At 45.3% G+C, this 18,853-nt stretch overlaps 1 protein-coding gene across 1 annotated transcript in view; it reads right to left on the bottom strand.

Annotated features, from left to right (window-relative positions):
* The window catches only part of LOC120037495 (keratin-associated protein 10-4-like), a 150,412-nt gene extending 131,931 nt beyond the window's left edge, over positions 1 to 18,481 (bottom strand). The window contains exon 1 of the mRNA XM_038983520.1: positions 18,458 to 18,481. Within this exon, the coding sequence (XP_038839448.1) occupies positions 18,458 to 18,481 (24 nt within the window). The remainder of the gene's footprint in view (positions 1 to 18,457) is intronic.
* Positions 18,482 to 18,853: the final 372 nt, after the last annotated feature.

Below are 18,853 nucleotides of genomic sequence, written 5' to 3'. Positions count from 1 at the left end.
TCTCCAGATTAAACTGCCTAGTACTCAATTCTTGCTCGTACAATATGCATATTATTGTTATTATTGGATAGAAAACACTCTCGAGTTTCTATAGCCGTTTGAATTATGTCTCTGAGTGGAACAGAACTCATTCTACAGCACTTTTCCTGACAGGGAGTGAGATTTCAGAAATCTTGGCCTCTGTTCCCAGGTCAGTTTTAATGTCCCTGTAAATGCTATGAGGATACAAACACTGCCCACGCCTTCCTCTAGATGTCAGTAAGAGGTGACAATTTGAATGGAGTCGATTGCGCAATCAGGGCCTGTATAAAAGACCACAAGGCGGAAGTAGCTTTCTTTTCTTCCTGCGCCTGACGCACGATGGACGTCGGGACTGGCCTCCTTCCAAGCTATGGTTTAGGCACTTCTATATCGCCGGTCATGTTTTTACTCGTTATAGGTGTTAAAAACATCATAAGGTAGTTAATTTAAACCGTTTTATAGCAATTTATATCCGTTTAGTGCGATTTTGAGGCATTTCTTTGTGATGCACTTTGAAGCGCTGGGCACGTTTCCAGTACCGGTCGAACGTTAGTGGCCATTTCGACGGGACAAGAGGACATCTTTCGACCAAAAGACGATTAGACCCGAGAAAGGATACATTGCCCAAGATTCTGATGGAAGAACAGCTCATAGTAAGAACTATTTATGATGATAAATCGCTGTTCTGTTGAAAAATGTTAAACGCATATATCGCCATTTTGTTTTGTGTAGCTTCGCTTTGGCGGACCCGGTATTGCACAGTAAGGATAATTTTAGAAATGTAATTCAGCGATTGCATTAAGAACTAATTTGTCTTTCGATTCCTGTCAACCCTGTATTTTTTAGTCAAGTTTATGATTAGTTATCGATTAGGCTAGATCACTCTCAAAGATGGCGCCCGACATTTTCAGACCAGTTTTGCTACTATTCTCATTGTATAACCACGATTTTTGTGGCTAAATATGCACATTTTCGAACAAACTCTATATGTATGTTGTAATATGATGTTACAGGAGTGTCATCGGAAGAATTCTGAGAAGGTTAGTGAAAAAATTAATATATTTTGGCGATGATAACGATATCGCTCTCTTTGGCTTGAATCAATGCTCGGGTAACGTTTGCATATGTGGTATGCTAATATAACGATTTATTGTGTTTTCGCTGTAAAACACTTAGAAAATCTGAAATATTGTCTGAATTCACAAGATCTGTGTCTTTCCATTGCTGTGAGCTGTGTATTTTTAAGAAATGTTTTATGATGAGTAAATTGGTAATACACGTTGCTCTCTGTAGTAATTCTAGTCGCTTTGGGGAGATTTGTGATGGTGGCTGCAATGGCAAACTATGATTTATACCTGAAATATGCACAAACCTATGCTATACAATAAATATGTTATCAGACTATCATCTGATGAAGTTTTTTCTTGGTTAGTGGCTATTTATATCTTTATTTGGTCGAATTGGTGATAGCACCTGATGGAGTAAGAAACTGATGGAGTTAGAAAAGTGGTGTCTTTTGCTAACGTGGTTAGCTAATAGATTTACATATTTTGTCTTCCCTGTAAAACATTTTAAAAATCTGAAATGGTGGCTTTATTCACAAGATCTGTATCTTTCATTTGGTGTCTTGGACTTGTGATTTAATGATATTTAGATGCTACTATTTAATTGTGACGCTATGCTAGCGATGCTAATCAGTGTGGGGGGGGTGGGGGGTGCTCCCGGATCCGGGTTTCTGAGTCGCTAGAAGATAACTGATGTGACATAAGAAAACCCATTGGTTAACATAGAGATTCTGGGAACATCAGAAGTTGGGGGGGAAATGAACTATATTCTGGTAATCCGACCAACTGAACATATGCGGTGGTACTTAAGGTATATTATGTCAGTTCGGTTGCCCTCTGACACATTCTCATCAATGATAGAATGACATAAACTCTACTGTGGAAAGTCTAAACGTCAGAGGTATCGGATTCACATGGAATTGTTGTTTAATTCAAATGTTTGAATATGAAATTATTTGTGAAGAGATGAAATGTAATTTTAGCTTCCAAATGAGAGATTTGGGTTTTCATAAGTTTGGCTTCTGCTCAACCAGGGGCCCGCCCCTGTGAAGAGACATGGGTTATAAACTTTTCAGACACACCCCTCTCCCTGTCACGTTCCTGACCTGTTTTCTGTTATTTTGTATGTGTTTGACGGTCAGGGCGTGAGTTTGGGTGGGTAGTCTATGTTATGTGTTTCTATGTTGGTTAATAGGGTGACCTGATATGGCTCTCAATTAGAGGCAGGTGGTTTTCATTTCCTCTGATTGAGAGCCATATTAAGGTAGGTGTTTTCACACTGTTTGTTTGTGGGTGATTGTTCCTGTGTCTGTGTAATCCACAGGGGACGGTTTCGTTTGTTCGTTCGTTTTAGGTAGTCTGTTCCTGTTCTTGCGTCCTTCGTTCTATATGTAAGTTCGTTTGTTTCAGGTCTGTTGCCTTCGTTTATTGTTTTGTAGTTTGTTCTAGTGTTTTGTCAGTGTTTTCGTCTGTTCATTAAAGTCAGTATGTATTCATCACCCGCTGCGCCTTGGTCCGTTAATACACCACCAGACGAACGTAACAGAATCACCCACCAAACCCAGATCAAGCAGCGGGTTAACGGACAGCAACGACAGCAGCAGTGGGTCAAGGAGGATTGGACATGGGAAGAGATTCTGGACGGAGAAGGACCCTGGGCAGAGCCAGAGGAGTGTCGCCGTCCCAAGGCGGAGCTGGAGGCATCTAAAGCGGAGAGGCAACGATATGAGGAGGCAGCACGGAAGCAAGGCTGGAAGCCCGCAAGTACAACCCAAAAATTTCTTGGGGGGGGGATAAAGGGTAGTGTGGCGAAGTCAGGTAGGAGACCTGTGCCAACTTCCCGGGCTTACCGTGGAGAGCGAGAGTACGGGCAGACACCGTGTTACGCAGTAGAGCGCATGGTGTCTCCTGTACGTGTTCATAGCCCGGTGCGGGTTATTCCACCTCCCCGCACTAGCCGGGCTAGAGTGAGCATTGAGCCAAGTGCCATGAAGCCGGCTCAACATATCTGGCCTCCAGTACGTCTCCTCGGGCCGGTGTACATGGCACCAGCCTTACGCATGGTGTCCCCGGTTCGCCAACACAGCCCAGTGCGGGTTATTCCACCTCCCCGCACTGGACGGGCTACGGGGAGCATGCAACCAGGTAAGGTTGGGCAGGCTCAGTGCTCAAAGGAGCCAGTAAGCCTGCACGGTCCGGTATATCCGGCGCCACCTTCCCGCCCCAGCTCAGTACCACCAGTGCCTACACCACGCACCAGGCTTCCAGTGCGTTTCCAGAGCCCTGTTCCTCCTCCACGCACTCTCCCTGTGGTGCGTGTCTCAAGCTCAGTGCCTCCCGTTTCGGCACCACGCATCAAGCCTCCTGTGCGTCTCCAGAGCCCTGTACGCACTGTTCCTTCTCCCCGCACTCGCCCTGAGGTGGGTGCCCTCAGCCCGGGAACCTCCAGTTCCGGTACCACGCACCAGGCCTATAGTGCGCATCGAGAGTCCAGTGTGCCCTGTTCCTGCTCCCCGCACTAGCCTTGAGGTGCGTGTCTCCAGTCCGGTACCACCAGTTCCGGCACCACGAACCAGGCCTACTGTGCGCCTCAGCAGGTCAGAGTCGGCTGTCTGCCCAACGCCGCCTGCACTGCTCGTCTGCCCAGCACCGTCTGAGCCATCTGTCTGCCCAGCACCGACTGAGCCATCTGTCTGCCCAGCGCCGTCTGAGCCATCTGTCTGCCCAGCGCCGTCTGAGCCATCTGTCTGCCCAGCGCCGTCTGAGCCATCCGTCTGTCCAGCGCCGTCTGAGCTATCCGTCTGTCCAGCGCCGTCTGAGCCATCCGTCTGTCCAGCGCCGTCTGAGCCATCCGTCTGCCCAGCGCCGTCTGAGCCATCCGTCTGCCCAGCGCCGTCTGAGCCATCCGTCTGCCCAGCGCCTTCTGAGCCATCCGTCTGCCACGAGCCATTAGAGCCGCCCGTCTGTCCCGAGCCATTAGAGCCGTCCGTCAGTCAGGAGCCGCTAGAGCCGTCCGTCAGTCAGGAGCTGCCAGAGCCGCCAGCCAGTCAGGAGCTGCCAGAGCCGCCAGCCAGTCAGGAGCTGCCAGAGCCGCCAGCCAGTCAGGAGCTGCCAGAGCCGCCAGCCAGTCAGAAGCTGCCAGAGCCGCTAGCCAGTCAGGAGCTGCCCTACAGTCAGGAGCTGCCCTACAGTCATGAGCTGCCCTACAGTCATGAGCTGCCCTACAGTCATGAGCTGCCCTCCAGTCATGAGCTGCCCTCCAGTCATGAGCTGCCCTCCAGTCATGAGCTGCCCTCCAGTCATGAGCTGCCCTCCAGTCATGAGCTGCCCTCCAGTCATGAGCTGCCACCCAGTCCGGAGCTGCCACCCAGTCCGGAGCTGCCACCCAGTCCGGAGCTGCCACTCAGTCCGGAGCTGCCATTAGTACAGAGTTGTCCCTCTGTCCTAAGCTACCTCTCTGTCCGGAGCTACCTCTCTGTCCTTAGCTACGTCTCTGTCCTTAGCTACCTCTCTGTCCTGAGCTACCTCTCGTTCCTGAGTTGTCTCCTCTATGTAGGAGGGGCCTTAGTGAAGGTTCCTGGACCATGGTCGGGGGCGAGGGTCGCCACTCAAAGGACGCTAAGGAGGGGGACAAAGACAGTGGTGGAGTGGTGTCCTCGTCCACCGCCGGAGCCGCCACCGCGGACAGATGCCCACCCAGACCCTCCCCTTGAGTTTTAGGGGTGCGCCCGGAGTTCGCACCTTGAGGGGGGGGGGTTCTGTCACGTTCCTGACCTGTTTTCTGTTATTTTGTATGTGTTTGACGGTCAGGGCGTGAGTTTGGGTGGGTAGTCTATGTTATGTGTTTCTATGTTGGTTAATAGGGTGACCTGATATGGCTCTCAATTAGAGGCAGGTGGTTTTCATTTCCTCTGATTGAAATCCATATTAAGGTAGGTGTTTTCACACTGTTTGTTTGTGGGTGATTGTTCCTGTGTCTGTGTAATCCACAGGGGACTGTTTCGTTTGTTCGTTCGTTTTAGGTAGTCTGTTCCTGTTCTTGCGTCCTTCGTTCTATATGTAAGTTCGTTTGTTTCAGGTCTGTTGCCTTCGTGTATTGTTTTGTAGTTTGTTCTAGTGTTTTGTCAGTGTTTTCGTCTGTTCATTAAAGTCAGTATGTATTCATCACCCGCTGCGCCTTGGTCCGTTAATACACCACCAGACGAACGTAACACTCCCTCCACTATAAAAGCCATTGACAAAAATATAACTTCCTGTTCCGGGGACATTAGGATGACGGTCCGATGTCAGAATGGTTCAGATAATAACTACAGAACTAAGCCAACATCAGCATGGACTTTGGTTGTGAATGGTATGAACTTTGAACTCGTATTCACTACAGAAGTGATACCTCCTAGCCGTTGAGTTAGCAACAGCTGCTACAAACGCAGGTTAGGAAGGACAGTCAGAGTATCCCGTCTACTACACATCGACGTTACTCCAACGTATCCAGTGACCACCAGAGACATTCTTCAAAGGACAGAGGACTCGGTTTGGCAAGACGGTCTTCCATCTACCACCAACCTACTGAAGCGCAGCTCAGAGTAAATATTTATTGCATTTTCCTTTTCTAAATGGGAGGTAATTTAGAATGCATAAGATACTGTATTTACGATGGTACAGCTTCGCCTATGTTCCAGTCTCCCGCTCTTTCACTAAAATCCCGCCCCTTTTCTTTGTGTAACAAGCTGTCATATCTATTCTGCCCGCTAGGGACGTTTTCCTTTATGACTGCACTTTGTAATCAAGTTATGATTTAATTGTGTATGTGTGATTCTGTGTGATTAGTTAGGTATTTAGTAAATAAATAATTAAACCCAATTTTGTATTGCTGATTCAACTTGTTAGCCAGGATTCTTGCAGATAACCAATGATTCACCACTTTCAGATGAGACTGAATAAAATGACGATTAATGTGACTGCTATGGATGTAAAATATTACTAAATCTTTAAGAGTTTATTCGGAAGATAACAGCTCTATAAATATTATTTCGTGGTGTCCCTCTCTAGTTAATTACATTTACATGATTACTTCAATCACGTAATATTAATTACGGAGAAATTATTTTATAGAATAGCATGTCATAGCAATTAATCTGGCATAGTCAAAGACACGACAGTAGCTATCACAAAACCGACCAAATAGAGATATAATTAGTCACTAACCAAGAAACAACTTCATCAGATGTCAGTCTTATAACATGTTATACAATAAATCTATGTTTTGTTCGAAAATGCGCATATTTGAGGTATAAATCATAGTTTTACATTGCAGCTACCATCAAAAATATCACCAAAGCAGCCAGCCAATAATTACAGAGAGCAACGTGAAATACCTAAATACTCATCATAAAACATTTATGAAAAATACATGGTGTACAGCAAATGAAAGATAAACATCTTGTGAATCCAGCCAATATTTTCGTTTTTTTAAGTGTTTTACAGCGAAAACACAATATAGCATTATATTAGCTTACCACAATAGCCAAACACACAACCACATTCATTCACCGCAAAGGTAGCGATCGCAAAAAAACAGCAAAAGATATAAAATTAATCACTAACCTTGGCCAACTTCATCAGATGACAGTCCTATAACATCAGGTTATACAATACACTTATGTTTTGTTCGAAAATGTGCATATTTAGAGCTGAAAACCGTGGTTATACATTGTGAAAATGTAGCAACTTTTTCCCAGAATGTCCGGATATATTTCTGACACTCACCTAATCTGACCAAATAACTCATCATAAACTTTACTAAAAAATACATGTTGGACAGCAAATGAAAGATACACTAGTTCTTAATGCAATCGCCGTGTTAGATTTTTAAAAATACCATAACAAACAGCTTACGTTATAGCGAGACAGCGCCCGCAATAAGGGCGGAAAATAGAACTAAACATTTCCCACAGAAATAACATCATAAATGGTTCCTACTTTTGCTGAGCTTCCATCAGAATCTTGTACAAGGAGTCCTTGGTCCAGAATAATCGTTGTTTGGTTTTAGAATGTCCTCTTCTCCTGTCGAATTAGCAACCATAGCTAGCCATGTGGCGCAAATGTGTCCAACTTCACGTGACGCAAAGAAAAGAAAATTCCAAAACTCGCAATAAACATTCAATAAACTGATACAACTCGGTTGAAAAAAACTACTTTATGATGTTTTTATCACATCTATCAAATAAAATCAGAGCCGGAGATATCTACCGTGTATACCGAAAGCTTTTCAGAAGGCAATCTGGGGTTCCTTCTCGCGCCTTCGAAGACAATGAAATTTCCAGACACGTCATTCCAAAAGCTCTTGTTCGACCTCAGATCAAGCTAGACACCCCATTCCACCTCCCACTGCCTGTTGACATCTAGTGGAAGGCGTATGAAGTGCATGTATATCCATAGATTTCAGGCAAATTAATAGGAAGGCCCTGGAACAGAGCCTCGATTTCAGATTTTTCACTTCCTGTCAGGAAGTTTGCTGCAAAATGAGTTCTGTTTTACTCACAGATATAATTCAAACGGTTTTAGAAACTTGAGAGTGTTTTCTATCCAATAGTAATAATAATATGCATATTGTACGAGCTAGAATAGAGTACGAGGCAGTTTAATTTGGGCACGATTTTTTACAAAGTGAAAACAGCGTCCCCCTATTGAGAAAAGGTTAACTGTCTTGGTCAGGGGAACAGTGGGTTAACTGCCTTGTTCAGGGGAACAGTGGGTTAACTGCCTTGTTCAGGGGAACAGTGGGTTAACTGTCTTGTTCAGGGGAACAGCGGGTTAACTGCCTTGTTCAGGGGAACAGTGGGTTAACTGCCTTGTTCAGGGGAACAGTGGGTTAACTGCCTTGTTCAGGGGAACAGCAGGTTAACTGTCTTGGTCAGGGGAACAGTGGGTTAACTGCCTTGTTCAGGGGAACAGTGGGTTAAGTGCCTTGTTCAGGGGAACAGTGGGTTAACTGCCTTGTTCAGGGGAACAGCGGGTTAACTGCCTTGTTCAGGGGAACAGTGGGTTAACTGTCTTGGTCAGGGGAACAGTGGGTTAACTGCCTTGTTCAGGGGAACAGTGGGTTAACTGCCTTGTTCAGGGGAACAGTGGGTTAACTGCCTTGTTCAGGGCAACAGTGGGTTAACTGCCTTGTTCAGGGGAACAGTGGGTTAACTGCCTTGTTCAGGGAAACAGCGGGTTAACTGCCTTGTTCAGGGGAACGGTGGGTTAACCTGTTTGGCGTGCAAGCCCGACGTCGGTACACTTATGACAACAGCCACTTCAAGTGCAGGGCGCGAAATTCAAAATATATTTTTTTTAAATATTTAACTTTCACACATTAACAAGTCCAATACAGCATATGAAAGGTACACATCTCGTGAATCCAGCCAACATGTCCGATTTTTAAAATGTTTTACAGGGAAGACAAAATATGTAAATCTATTAGCTAACCACGTTAGCAAAAGACTCCACTTTTATTACTCCATCAGTTTTTGACTCCATCAGTAGCTATCACAAATTCGGCCAAATAAAGATATAAATAGCCACTAACCAAGAAACAACCTCATCAGATGACAGTCTGATAACATATTTATTGTATAGCATATGTTTTTTTCGAAAAATGTGCATATTTCAGGTATAAATCATAGTTTACATTGCAGCTACTGTTACGTTCCCCAGTTTTCTGTGTTGTGGTATTTGAGTGTGTGTTTCAGGAGATAGCTTCCTGAGTTCTCCATGGCTAATTGATAATTGGAGAGCTGACCACGCCCCCTCGTCAAGAAGCAGCTGACACTAATTACCTTTGCCACCTGAGGAATATAAAAGCCAGTGTTCTGTTCAGGAAAAGGGATCTTTTTGTGGAGGGAGAGAAATCATTAGAGAGAGAAGATTTTGGAAAGATTGGAGAGAGAAAGATCCTTGCTTGAGAATTTGATTGTGATAAAGTGTTGGTTGTTTCTGAGAGATTTGGTATGTACTATATAAGTTGTTGCTGAGGGAGCTGATTGGTTATGTCTTATGTGTTATAGGACGCACTGTTTTGATTATTGAAATTGTTTGTTAATAATTGTTCTGTTTCATTTGTTCCCAGGGGGGAAGGAGAAGGCACTTTGGGAGTGCTTAGGCAAGAGGCCCGCGGGCATACATATACCCGTAGTATATTCATTGTCTAGGCACACTAGGTAAGACCTGGGCGGACCACCCCCTGTATTTTGGTTAGGGCACCAGGTGGTGCTAAGATAGGTAAGTGGTGGGTAGGCAGGTTAGATAGGAAAGGGGGAAGTTTTGATATTTACTTTCTTTGCTTTGGTTCCGTCCAGCCCCTTTTCCCCATATTACCGTAAGGAAATAAATCCTAGTAACGGTAAAATCTGCCTTTGTCGTCCTTACTCACGCCTACAGTCCATACCTCTTACACTTCACAGGGAGTTGAGTTGCAGCAGGGAGTTGCGTTCCCTCTTCTCAGAGGCGTGCGTAACACTACATTCAGAAATTGCACCGAAAGCAGCCATAATATTTACAGACACCAACGTCAAATACCTAATTACTCATCATAAAACATTTCTGAAAAATACATAGTGTACAGCAAATGAAAGACAGGCATCTTGTGATGCCAGACAATATTTCCGATTTATTAAGTGTTTTACAGCGAAAACAAAATGTAGCGTTATATTAGCTTAGCACAATAGCCAGAAACACTTGGGCGCCGGCGCCTACGATAGATATATGAAACAACATCATAAAATGGGTCTTACTTTTGCTGATCTTTCATCAGAATGTTGAACAAGGTGTCCTTTGTCCAGATGAGTCGTTGTTTGGATTCAGAATGGCAACTTTCTCTCTCCATTTAGCAAGCGCGCTAGCCGGGTTGCACGGATCTCTCCATGTAAACAAACGGAAGAGAACGGAACACGGCAAAACTCCCGAAAAAATTTCAATAATCTGATGAAACTATATTGAAAAAACATACTTTACGATGATATGGTGACATGTATCAAATAAAATCAAAGCCGGAAATAATAGTCGCCTATAACGTCAGCAAAACAAAAGGCAACCCCACTGTCCAAATCGCGTTCTTCAGAGTACCGGAAATGGGGTACACGTCATTCCAAGAGGATTTATTCCATCCCAGATCAAAATAATCACCTCATTTCTTCTCTCACAGCCTTCTTGACACCCAGAGGAAGGTGTATGACGTGCATGTATACTAATAGCTCTTGTGCCCATTTATAGGCAGGAAGAGGAAGAGAGCATCGATTTAAGACTTTGAACTTCCGGGTAAGGAAAAGTGCTGCAGAATGAGTTCTGTTTCACTCAGAGAAATAATTCAAACGGTTTTAGAAACTAGAGAGTGTTTTCTATCCAATAGTAATAATAATATGCATATTGTACGAGCAAGAATTGAGTACGAGGCCGTTTGAAATGGACACATTTTATCAGGCTACTCAATACTGCCCCTTGCAGCCATAAGAAGTTAACTGCCTTGTTCAGGGGCAGAACAACGATGTGTTCCTTGTCTGAGTTAATGATGAGCATTAGCTTTTAACGACTCAATATTCATTTGCCTCGAATTAATTAATTAGTCGACACCTCTTTAAAACACTGTGAGAAGACAGGCAGTCATGCTAAGACTGTGTGTGTGTGTGTGTGTGTGTGTGTGGTTGTGTGTGGTTGTGTGTGGTTGTGTGTGGTTGTGTGTGTGTGTGGTTGCGTGTGTGTGTGTGTGTGGTTGTGTGTGTGTGTGTGTGTGGTTGTGTGTGGTTGTGTGTGGTTGTGTGTGGTTGTGTGTGGTTGTATGTGTGTGTGTGTGTGTGTGTGGTTGTATGTGTGTGTGCGTGTGTGTGTGTGTGTGTGTGTGAGTGTACATACACACATCATAGCTATAGGGGAATAGCATGTATGATTGTATAACTTCAGTAGAGACGTCCTTCAACAGAATATTGAGTGAGGAACTCTCCCCTCATCACTACCTAACTGAACATTTACACTGATTCACAGTCAGCTGATATTTATTGGGGTATTTCTCCCAAATGTCCATTGATTTCTCCATGTCTGCGGGACATACAGTGTTCTTGTCTCACACTCTGCAGAGATCCATACACCCCCTGACACACACTTCATTACCAAATGCATGTGTTGGTTCTCAATCAATCTGTTTCTGAGTCAGGGAGGTCTTTGCCTTGCATGGAGGAACACACACACACACACACACACACACACACACACACACACACACACACACACACACACACACACTCACATTCACATTCACATTCAGACGTAGACTCCCCCACACACACACACACACACACACACATTCAGACGTAGACTCCCACACACACACACACACACACACACACACACACACACACACACACACACATTCAGACGTAGACTCCCCCCCACACACACACACACACACACACACACATTCAGACGTAGACACACACACACACATTCAGACGTAGACTCCCCCCCCCACACACACACACACACACACACATTCAGACGTAGACTCCCCCACACACACACACACACACACATTCAGACGTAGACTCCCACACACACACACACACACATTCAGACGTAGACTCCCCCACACACACACACACACATTCAGACGTAGACTCCCCCACACACACATAGTCATCGTTCGTCGCCTTGTCGTGAGGCAGGACACACAGGGTTAGGGGGAAACAGGGAAAATCTCTGCATCGGTGCGGAGTACTCCCAGAAATTACATCGATGTCTAAATTACACGCATTAACTTCTTGCGAATATAGGGGGTGCTGTTTCGACTTAGCATTAATTGGTCTCCAGATTAAACTGCCTAGTACTCAATTCTTGCTCGTACAATATGCATATTATTATTATTATTGGATAGAAAACACTCTCTAGTTTCTATAGCCGTTGGAATTATGTCTCTGAGTGAAACAGAACTCCTTCTACAGCACTTTTCATGACAGGGAGTGAGATTTCAGAAATCTTGGCCCCTGTTCCCAGGTCAGTTGTAATGTCCCTGTAAATGCTACGAGGATACAAACACTGCCTACGTCTTCCTCTAGATGTCAGTAAGTGGTGACACTTTGAATGGAGTCGATTGCGCAATCAGGGCCTGTATAAAAGACCAATGACCGGAAGTACATTTCTTTTCGTCTCTGCGCCTGACGCACGATGGACGTCGGACTGGCCTCCTTCCAAGCTGTTGTTTAGCCAGTAATATATCTCCGGTCATGTTTTTACTCGTTATAGGTGTTAAAAACATCATAAGGTAGTTAATTTAAACCGTTTTATAGCAATTTATATCCGTTTAGGGCGATTTTATGGCATTTCTGTGTGACGCACTTCGAGGAGCTGGGCACTTTTCTAGTACATGGTGAACGTTAGTGGCCATTTCGACGGGACAAGAGGACATCTTTCGACCAAAAGACGATTAGACCGGAGAAAGGATTCATTGCCCAAGATTCTGATGGAAGAACAGCTCATAGTAAGAACTATTTATGATGATAAATCGTTGTTCTGTCGAAAAATGTTAAACGCATATTCCGCCATTTTCTTTGGGGTAGCTTCGCTTTGGCGCAACCTGTATTGAACAGTAAGGATAATTTAAAAAATGTATTTCAGCGATTGCATTAAGAACTAAATTGTCTTTCAATAGCTGTCCACCCTGTATTTTTTTAGTCAAGTTTATGAGTATTTATGCATTAGACTAGATCACTGTCCAATATGGCGCCCGACATTTTCTGACCAGCTTGGCTACTTTTCTCATTGTATAATCACGATTTTGTTGGCTAAATATGCACATTTTCGAACAAACTCTATATGTATGTTGTAATATGATGTTACAGGAGTGTCATCTGAAGAATTCTGAGAAGGTTAGTGAAAAAATTTATACATTTTGGTGGTGATAATGCTATCGCTCTTTTTGCCGTGAATCAATGCTGGGGTAATGTTTGCACATGTGGTATGCTAATATAACGATTTATTGTGTTTTCTCTGTAAGACACTTAGAAAATCTGAAATATTGCCTGGATTCACATGATCTGTGTCTTTCAATTAGTGTACGCTGTGTATTTTTAAGAAATGTTTTATGATTAGTAATTAGGTAATACACGTTGCTCTCTGTATTTATTCTAGTCGAGTTGTGATGGTGGGTGCAATTGTAAACTATGATTTCTACCTGAAATATGCACATTTTTCTAACAAAACCTATCCTATACAATAAATATGTTATCAGACTGTCATCTGATGAGGTTTTTTCTTGGTTAGTGGCTATCAATATCTTTATTTGGCCGAATTGGTGATAGCTAGTGGTGGAGAGAAAAAATGGTGGACAAAGAAAAATGGTGTCTTTTGCTAACGTGGTTAGCTAATAGATTTACATATTGTGTCTTCCCTGTAAAACATTTTACAAATCAGAAATGATTGCTGGATTCACAAGAAGTGGATCTTTCATCTGGTATCTTGGACTTGTGATTGAATGATATTTAGATGCTACTATTTACTTGTGACGCTATGCTAGCTATGCTATTCAGCTTTTTTACTGGGGGGGGGGGGGTGGGGGGTGCTCCCGGATCCGGGTTTCTGAGTCGGTAGAAGTTAACCACGCCCTCTGTTACCCTCCTCTCCTCTCTCCATCCATCCCCCTCTCCTCTCATCCTTCTCTTCTTCCTCAATCCCCCATCTCCTCTCATCCTCCTCCTCTCCTCCCTCAATCCCCCTCTCCTCTCTTCCTCCTCTTCTCCTCCCTCCATCCCCCTCTCCCCCTCTCCTCCCTCAATCCCCCTCTCCTCCTCTCCTCTCTCAATCCCCCTCTCCTCTCCTCCCATTCTTCTCTCCTCCCTCAATCCCCCTCTCCTCCTCTCCTCCCTCCATCCCTCCCTCCTCCCCTCCTCCCCTCCTCCCTCAATCCCCCCCTCCCCCTCTCCTCCCTCAATCCCCCTCTCCTCCTCTCCTCTCTCAATCCCCCTCTCCTCTCCTCCCATTCTTCTCTCCTCCCTCAATCCCCCTCTCCTCCTCTCCTCCCTCCATCCCTCCCTCCTCCCATCCTCCCCTCCACCCTCAATCCCCCTCTCCTCTCCTCCTCATCTCTCATTCATTATTCCCTTTTGTTCTTGTAGAAATAAGCATTTTGTCAATACACATTTACCAGGCCAGACCACACACAGCCTTCCCATTAGTTTTAACAGCAAACAGGCCCTCCGGGGGAAGAGAGAAATGAGGGGATGAGAAGGAGAAGAGAGGTGTTGCATCAATGAGTACGTTTAGGAGAGCAAATGACGCCACAGGCTACTAGGAAGGAAGGAGAGAGAGATGCAGCTTGAGCCTCACCCTCGTCAACATATATATCAACCAATTGGCGAGGGCACTAGAACAGTCTGCAGCACCCGGCCTCTACTAGAATCTGAAAACAAAAGTCTAGGACAATCATGATGAAACGTAAACAAAAATATTTTGTTTATCCCTTCAATTAATCTATAAGATTATTAATCTATGATTATTAATCTATAAGATTATTCATCTATAAGATTTCCACATGTCCTTTTATTGTCTTCTCCTGAATAGTCACCAGTTGAAGTTTCATATCGGAATGTTTTGGGATTTCAAGTACCTCAGTCGAGCCCCTGACGGTATGGTGGTGGGAGATGGGAAGTGAATAGATACCTGTTCCTGTGGTGTGAACTGTGTGAACACACACGTGTAGACAAAAAACACAAACACACACACATTAAACGGGGGAGTGGTCTGCCTACAGGGTCTTGTAGAGAGATTCCATTAGCTAGAGCAGCTGAGCATGACCTACGCTGCCTCATCACTATCTGTACCCCATCTACCAGAAACAGACAGAGAGAGAGAGGGGGGGGGGGGGAAGGGAGAAAGAGCGAAAGAGAGAGTCAGAGAAAGAGAGAGAGAGAGAGAGATAGAGTACGAGAGAGAGAGTACGAGAGAGCGAACGAGGGATAGAGAGAGAGAGATAGATAGAGAGCGAGAGAGAGAGAGAGAGAGAGAGAGAGAGAGAGAGAGAGAGAGCAAGAGAGAGAGAGAGAGAGTAGAAAGCAGAAAGCCAGAGTGGGAGAAAGAGAAAGAAAAATAGAGAAATCTGAAAATATCACTTCAGCACATTTGCCCAGCGTTTCTCCATTAGTCAGCTTACATTGTCAGAGTTTGTGCAAGAGAGCAAGACCAGGATATCACTCTACCTCTGGAAGGAGTGACTACATCAACAGTTACAACCTCTGGAAGGAGTGACTATATCAACAGTCACAACCTCTGGAAGGAGTGACTATATCAACAGTCACAACCTCTGGAAGGAGTGACTATATCAACAGTCACAACCTCTGGAAGGAGTGACTATATCAACAGTCACGACCTCTGGAAGTAGTGACTATATCAACAGTCACGACCTCTGGAACGAGTGACTATATCAACAGTCACAACCTCTGGAACGAGTGACTATATCAACAGTCACAACCTCTGGAAGGAGTGACTATATCAACAGTCACAACCTCTGGAAGGAGTGACTATATCAACAGTCACAACCTCTGGAAGGAGTGACTATATCAACAGTCACAACCTCTGGAAGGAGTGACTATATCAACAGTCACAACCTCTGGAACGAGTGACTATATCAACAGTCACAACCTCTGGAAGGAGTGACTATATCAACAGTCACAACCTCTGGAAGGAGTGACTATATCAACAGTCACAACCTCTGGAACGAGTGACTATATCAACAGTCACAACCTCTGGAACAAGTGACTATATCAACAGTCACAACCTCTGGAACGAGTGACTATATCAACAGTCACAACCTCTGGAAGGAGTGACTATATCAACAGTCACAACCTCTGGAAGGAGTGACTATATCAACAGTCACAACCTCTGGAAGGAGTGACTATATCAACAGTCACAACCTCTGGAAGGAGTGACTATATCAACAGTCACAACCTCTGGAAGGAGTGACTATATCAACAGTCACAACCTCTGGAAGGAGTGACTATATCAACAGTCACTTTTTATTATTGACATTAAACAGCCACTGTTTACTAACATGTCGGTGAATAGTTCTACTGATTTAAATCATGTTTTAATCTTTACATTGAAGCATCTCATTCCACAGTTATTGACCATTGAGGACAGTATGTCTCACTGCTGGTGGTGTTACTGCTTTCTAAATACTCCACTTTAAATACCCACTTATCATTCAGACAACGTGTACCTGGATGCAAAGGGAAAGAGCCACACAGAGACACAGGTGAACGCACTCATAAAACACACACACACACACACACACACACACACACACACACACACACACAAACAAACGTACACATGTAGGCACACAAACACACATCAAGTCCTACTGTAAAATATTTGAGACTTAGACAACTTGTGTCTAATCAGTGTCTGGCTGGTTTTAATTCAGCTATCCACTTTCCTTCTTTTCTTTCTTATCTCAAACATTCCGTTCTGTATGGAGTCCTCCAGGGAACTTATTCCCCCTCTCTTCCTCCACTCCTCTCCTCCTCTCTTCCCTCACTCCTCTCCTCTCTTCCTCCACTCCTCTCTCCTCTTTTCCCTCTCTTCTCCTCTCTTCCTCCACTCCTCTCTCCTCTCTTCCCTCTCTTCCTGTCTCCTCTCTTCTCCTCTCTTCCTCCACTCCTCTCTCCTCTCTTCCTCCACTCCTCTCCTCCTCTCTTCCCTCACTCCTCTCCTCCTCTCTTCCTCTCTCCTCTCTTCCTCCACTCCTCTCTCCTCTCCTCCTCTTTTCCCTCGATCCTCTCTTCTCCTCCTCTCTCCCCTCTCCCCTCTCCTCCTCTCTTCCCCCACTCCTCTCTCCTCTCTTCCCTCACTCCTCTCCTCCTCTCTCCCCTCACGCCTCTCCTCCTTTCTTCCCCCACTCCTCTCTCCTCTCTTCCCTCACTCCTCTCTCCTCTCTTCCCTCACTCCTCTCTCCTCTCTTCCCTCACTCCTCTCTCCTCTCTTCCCTCACTCCCCTCCTCCTCTCTTCCCTCACTCCCCTCCTCCTCTCTTCCCTCACTCCCCTCCTCCTCTCTTCCCTCACTCATCTCCTCCTCTCTTCCCTCACTCATCTCCTCCTCTCTTCCCTCACTCATCTCCTCCTCTCTTCCCTCACTCCTCTCCTCCTCTCTTCCCTCACTCCTCTCCTCCTCTCTTCCCTCACTCCTCTCTTCCCCCACTCCTCTCCTCCTCTCTTCCCTCACTCCCCTCCTCCTCTCTTCCCTCACTCATCTCCTCCTCTCTTCCCTCACTCATCTCCTCCTCTCTTCCCTCACTCCTCTCCTCCTCTCTTCCCTCACTCCTCTCCTCCTCTCTTCCCTCACTCCTCTCTCCTCTCTTCCCTCACTCCTCTCTTCCCTCACTCCTCTCTTCCCCCACTCCTCTCCTCCTCTCTTCCCTCACTCCTCTCCTCCTCTCTTCCCTCACTCCTCTCCTCCTCTCTTCCTTCACTCCTCTCCTCCTCTCTTCCCTCACTCCTCTCTTCATCTCTTCCCTCACTCCTCTCCTCCTCTCTTCCCTCTCCCCTCTCCTCCTCTCTTCCCCCACTCCTCTCTCCTCTCTCCCCTCTCCTCCTCTCCTTCTGTCAAGTCTCTTTTCCTCCTGGTTAATTGTCTGCCTCCAGAAGACAAAGGAAAGTGCTGATGTCCAATTAACCACCACTTTTCCCATGGCAAGGGAAGTCAGGAGAGGAGGGAGTGAGGGGAGGTGAGAGGGAAGGAGGAAGGGAAGAAGTAGAGACGGAGAAGAGGGAACGGAACAAGGAGCATCCAGGTGGTTAGAGAGAGATTGAAGTAGGTACCAGAATATGTTCTGTCCAATCCCTGTCTCTGTCTCTGACCTGGACCTCTGGACCTCATAACATGCAGGGAGGGAGGAAGGACAAGAAGGTTTAGGACAGATGAAGTGTACCAGAATAGGTCCTGTTGAAAATAGGGACCCTTGAAGTAGCCAGGTTCCCTCCACACTGTCAACACCAGATCTCCTGTGTCTGGACGGACTCTACTTCTGCGTTTCAGAGCCGGCAGCAGCACACACAGCTGGATTACCATGACATACCTGTAAAGGAAACAACAGAGAGGGAAGGGAGGCAGGAAGAGGAAGTCTAGAGTCATTTATTAGCAATAAATACATAATAAATAACAACTTCTCTAAAAGTTTCATTGCATCTGTTCTTTATTAATTATCAGTTGTTTCAGAGTTTTGTTTTGTCTCAACGTATTTTTTGATGTGCCTCCTGTTTTGTCATCAGTCTTGGTGTGTAGGAGACGTATGGGCAAACAGATGGGGGTCTTTAAAGACTAAACACAACACTTCTAAAACACACTCACCTGGGGGACTGTGGTGGCAGCCATCTTGTATAAGCTGTTGGTCGTGTCGCGGGATTCGCCGACAGAAGAAGAGTGGGAGGAGTTCAAAGCGGAGAACATCAACTCAAGTGTGTGTGTGTGTGTGTGTGTGTGTGTGTGTGTGTAGAAGCGACAGATTTTCTCCCTGTCAGAAGGTATATTTTCTGCTGATACTGTGGCTATTAGTTGATATGAAATATGTCATGTTAACTCCCTCAGGCCTCACGGCACTGTTTCTGTGCCATAGTAGACGGTGTGCCAAATGGCACCCTATTCCCTATGTAGTGCACTACTTTAGACCAGGGCCCTATTCCCTATGTAGTGCACTACTTTTGAACCAGGGCCTAAAGTGAACTATATACAGTGCCTTGCAGAAGT

The sequence above is a fragment of the Salvelinus namaycush genome, unplaced genomic scaffold (assembly GCF_016432855.1).
Source record: "Salvelinus namaycush isolate Seneca unplaced genomic scaffold, SaNama_1.0 Scaffold172, whole genome shotgun sequence".
Taxonomy (NCBI): domain Eukaryota; kingdom Metazoa; phylum Chordata; class Actinopteri; order Salmoniformes; family Salmonidae; genus Salvelinus; species Salvelinus namaycush.
Note: the sequence above shows the minus strand (reverse complement) of the source record. Positions and strands in the feature narration are given on the sequence as shown.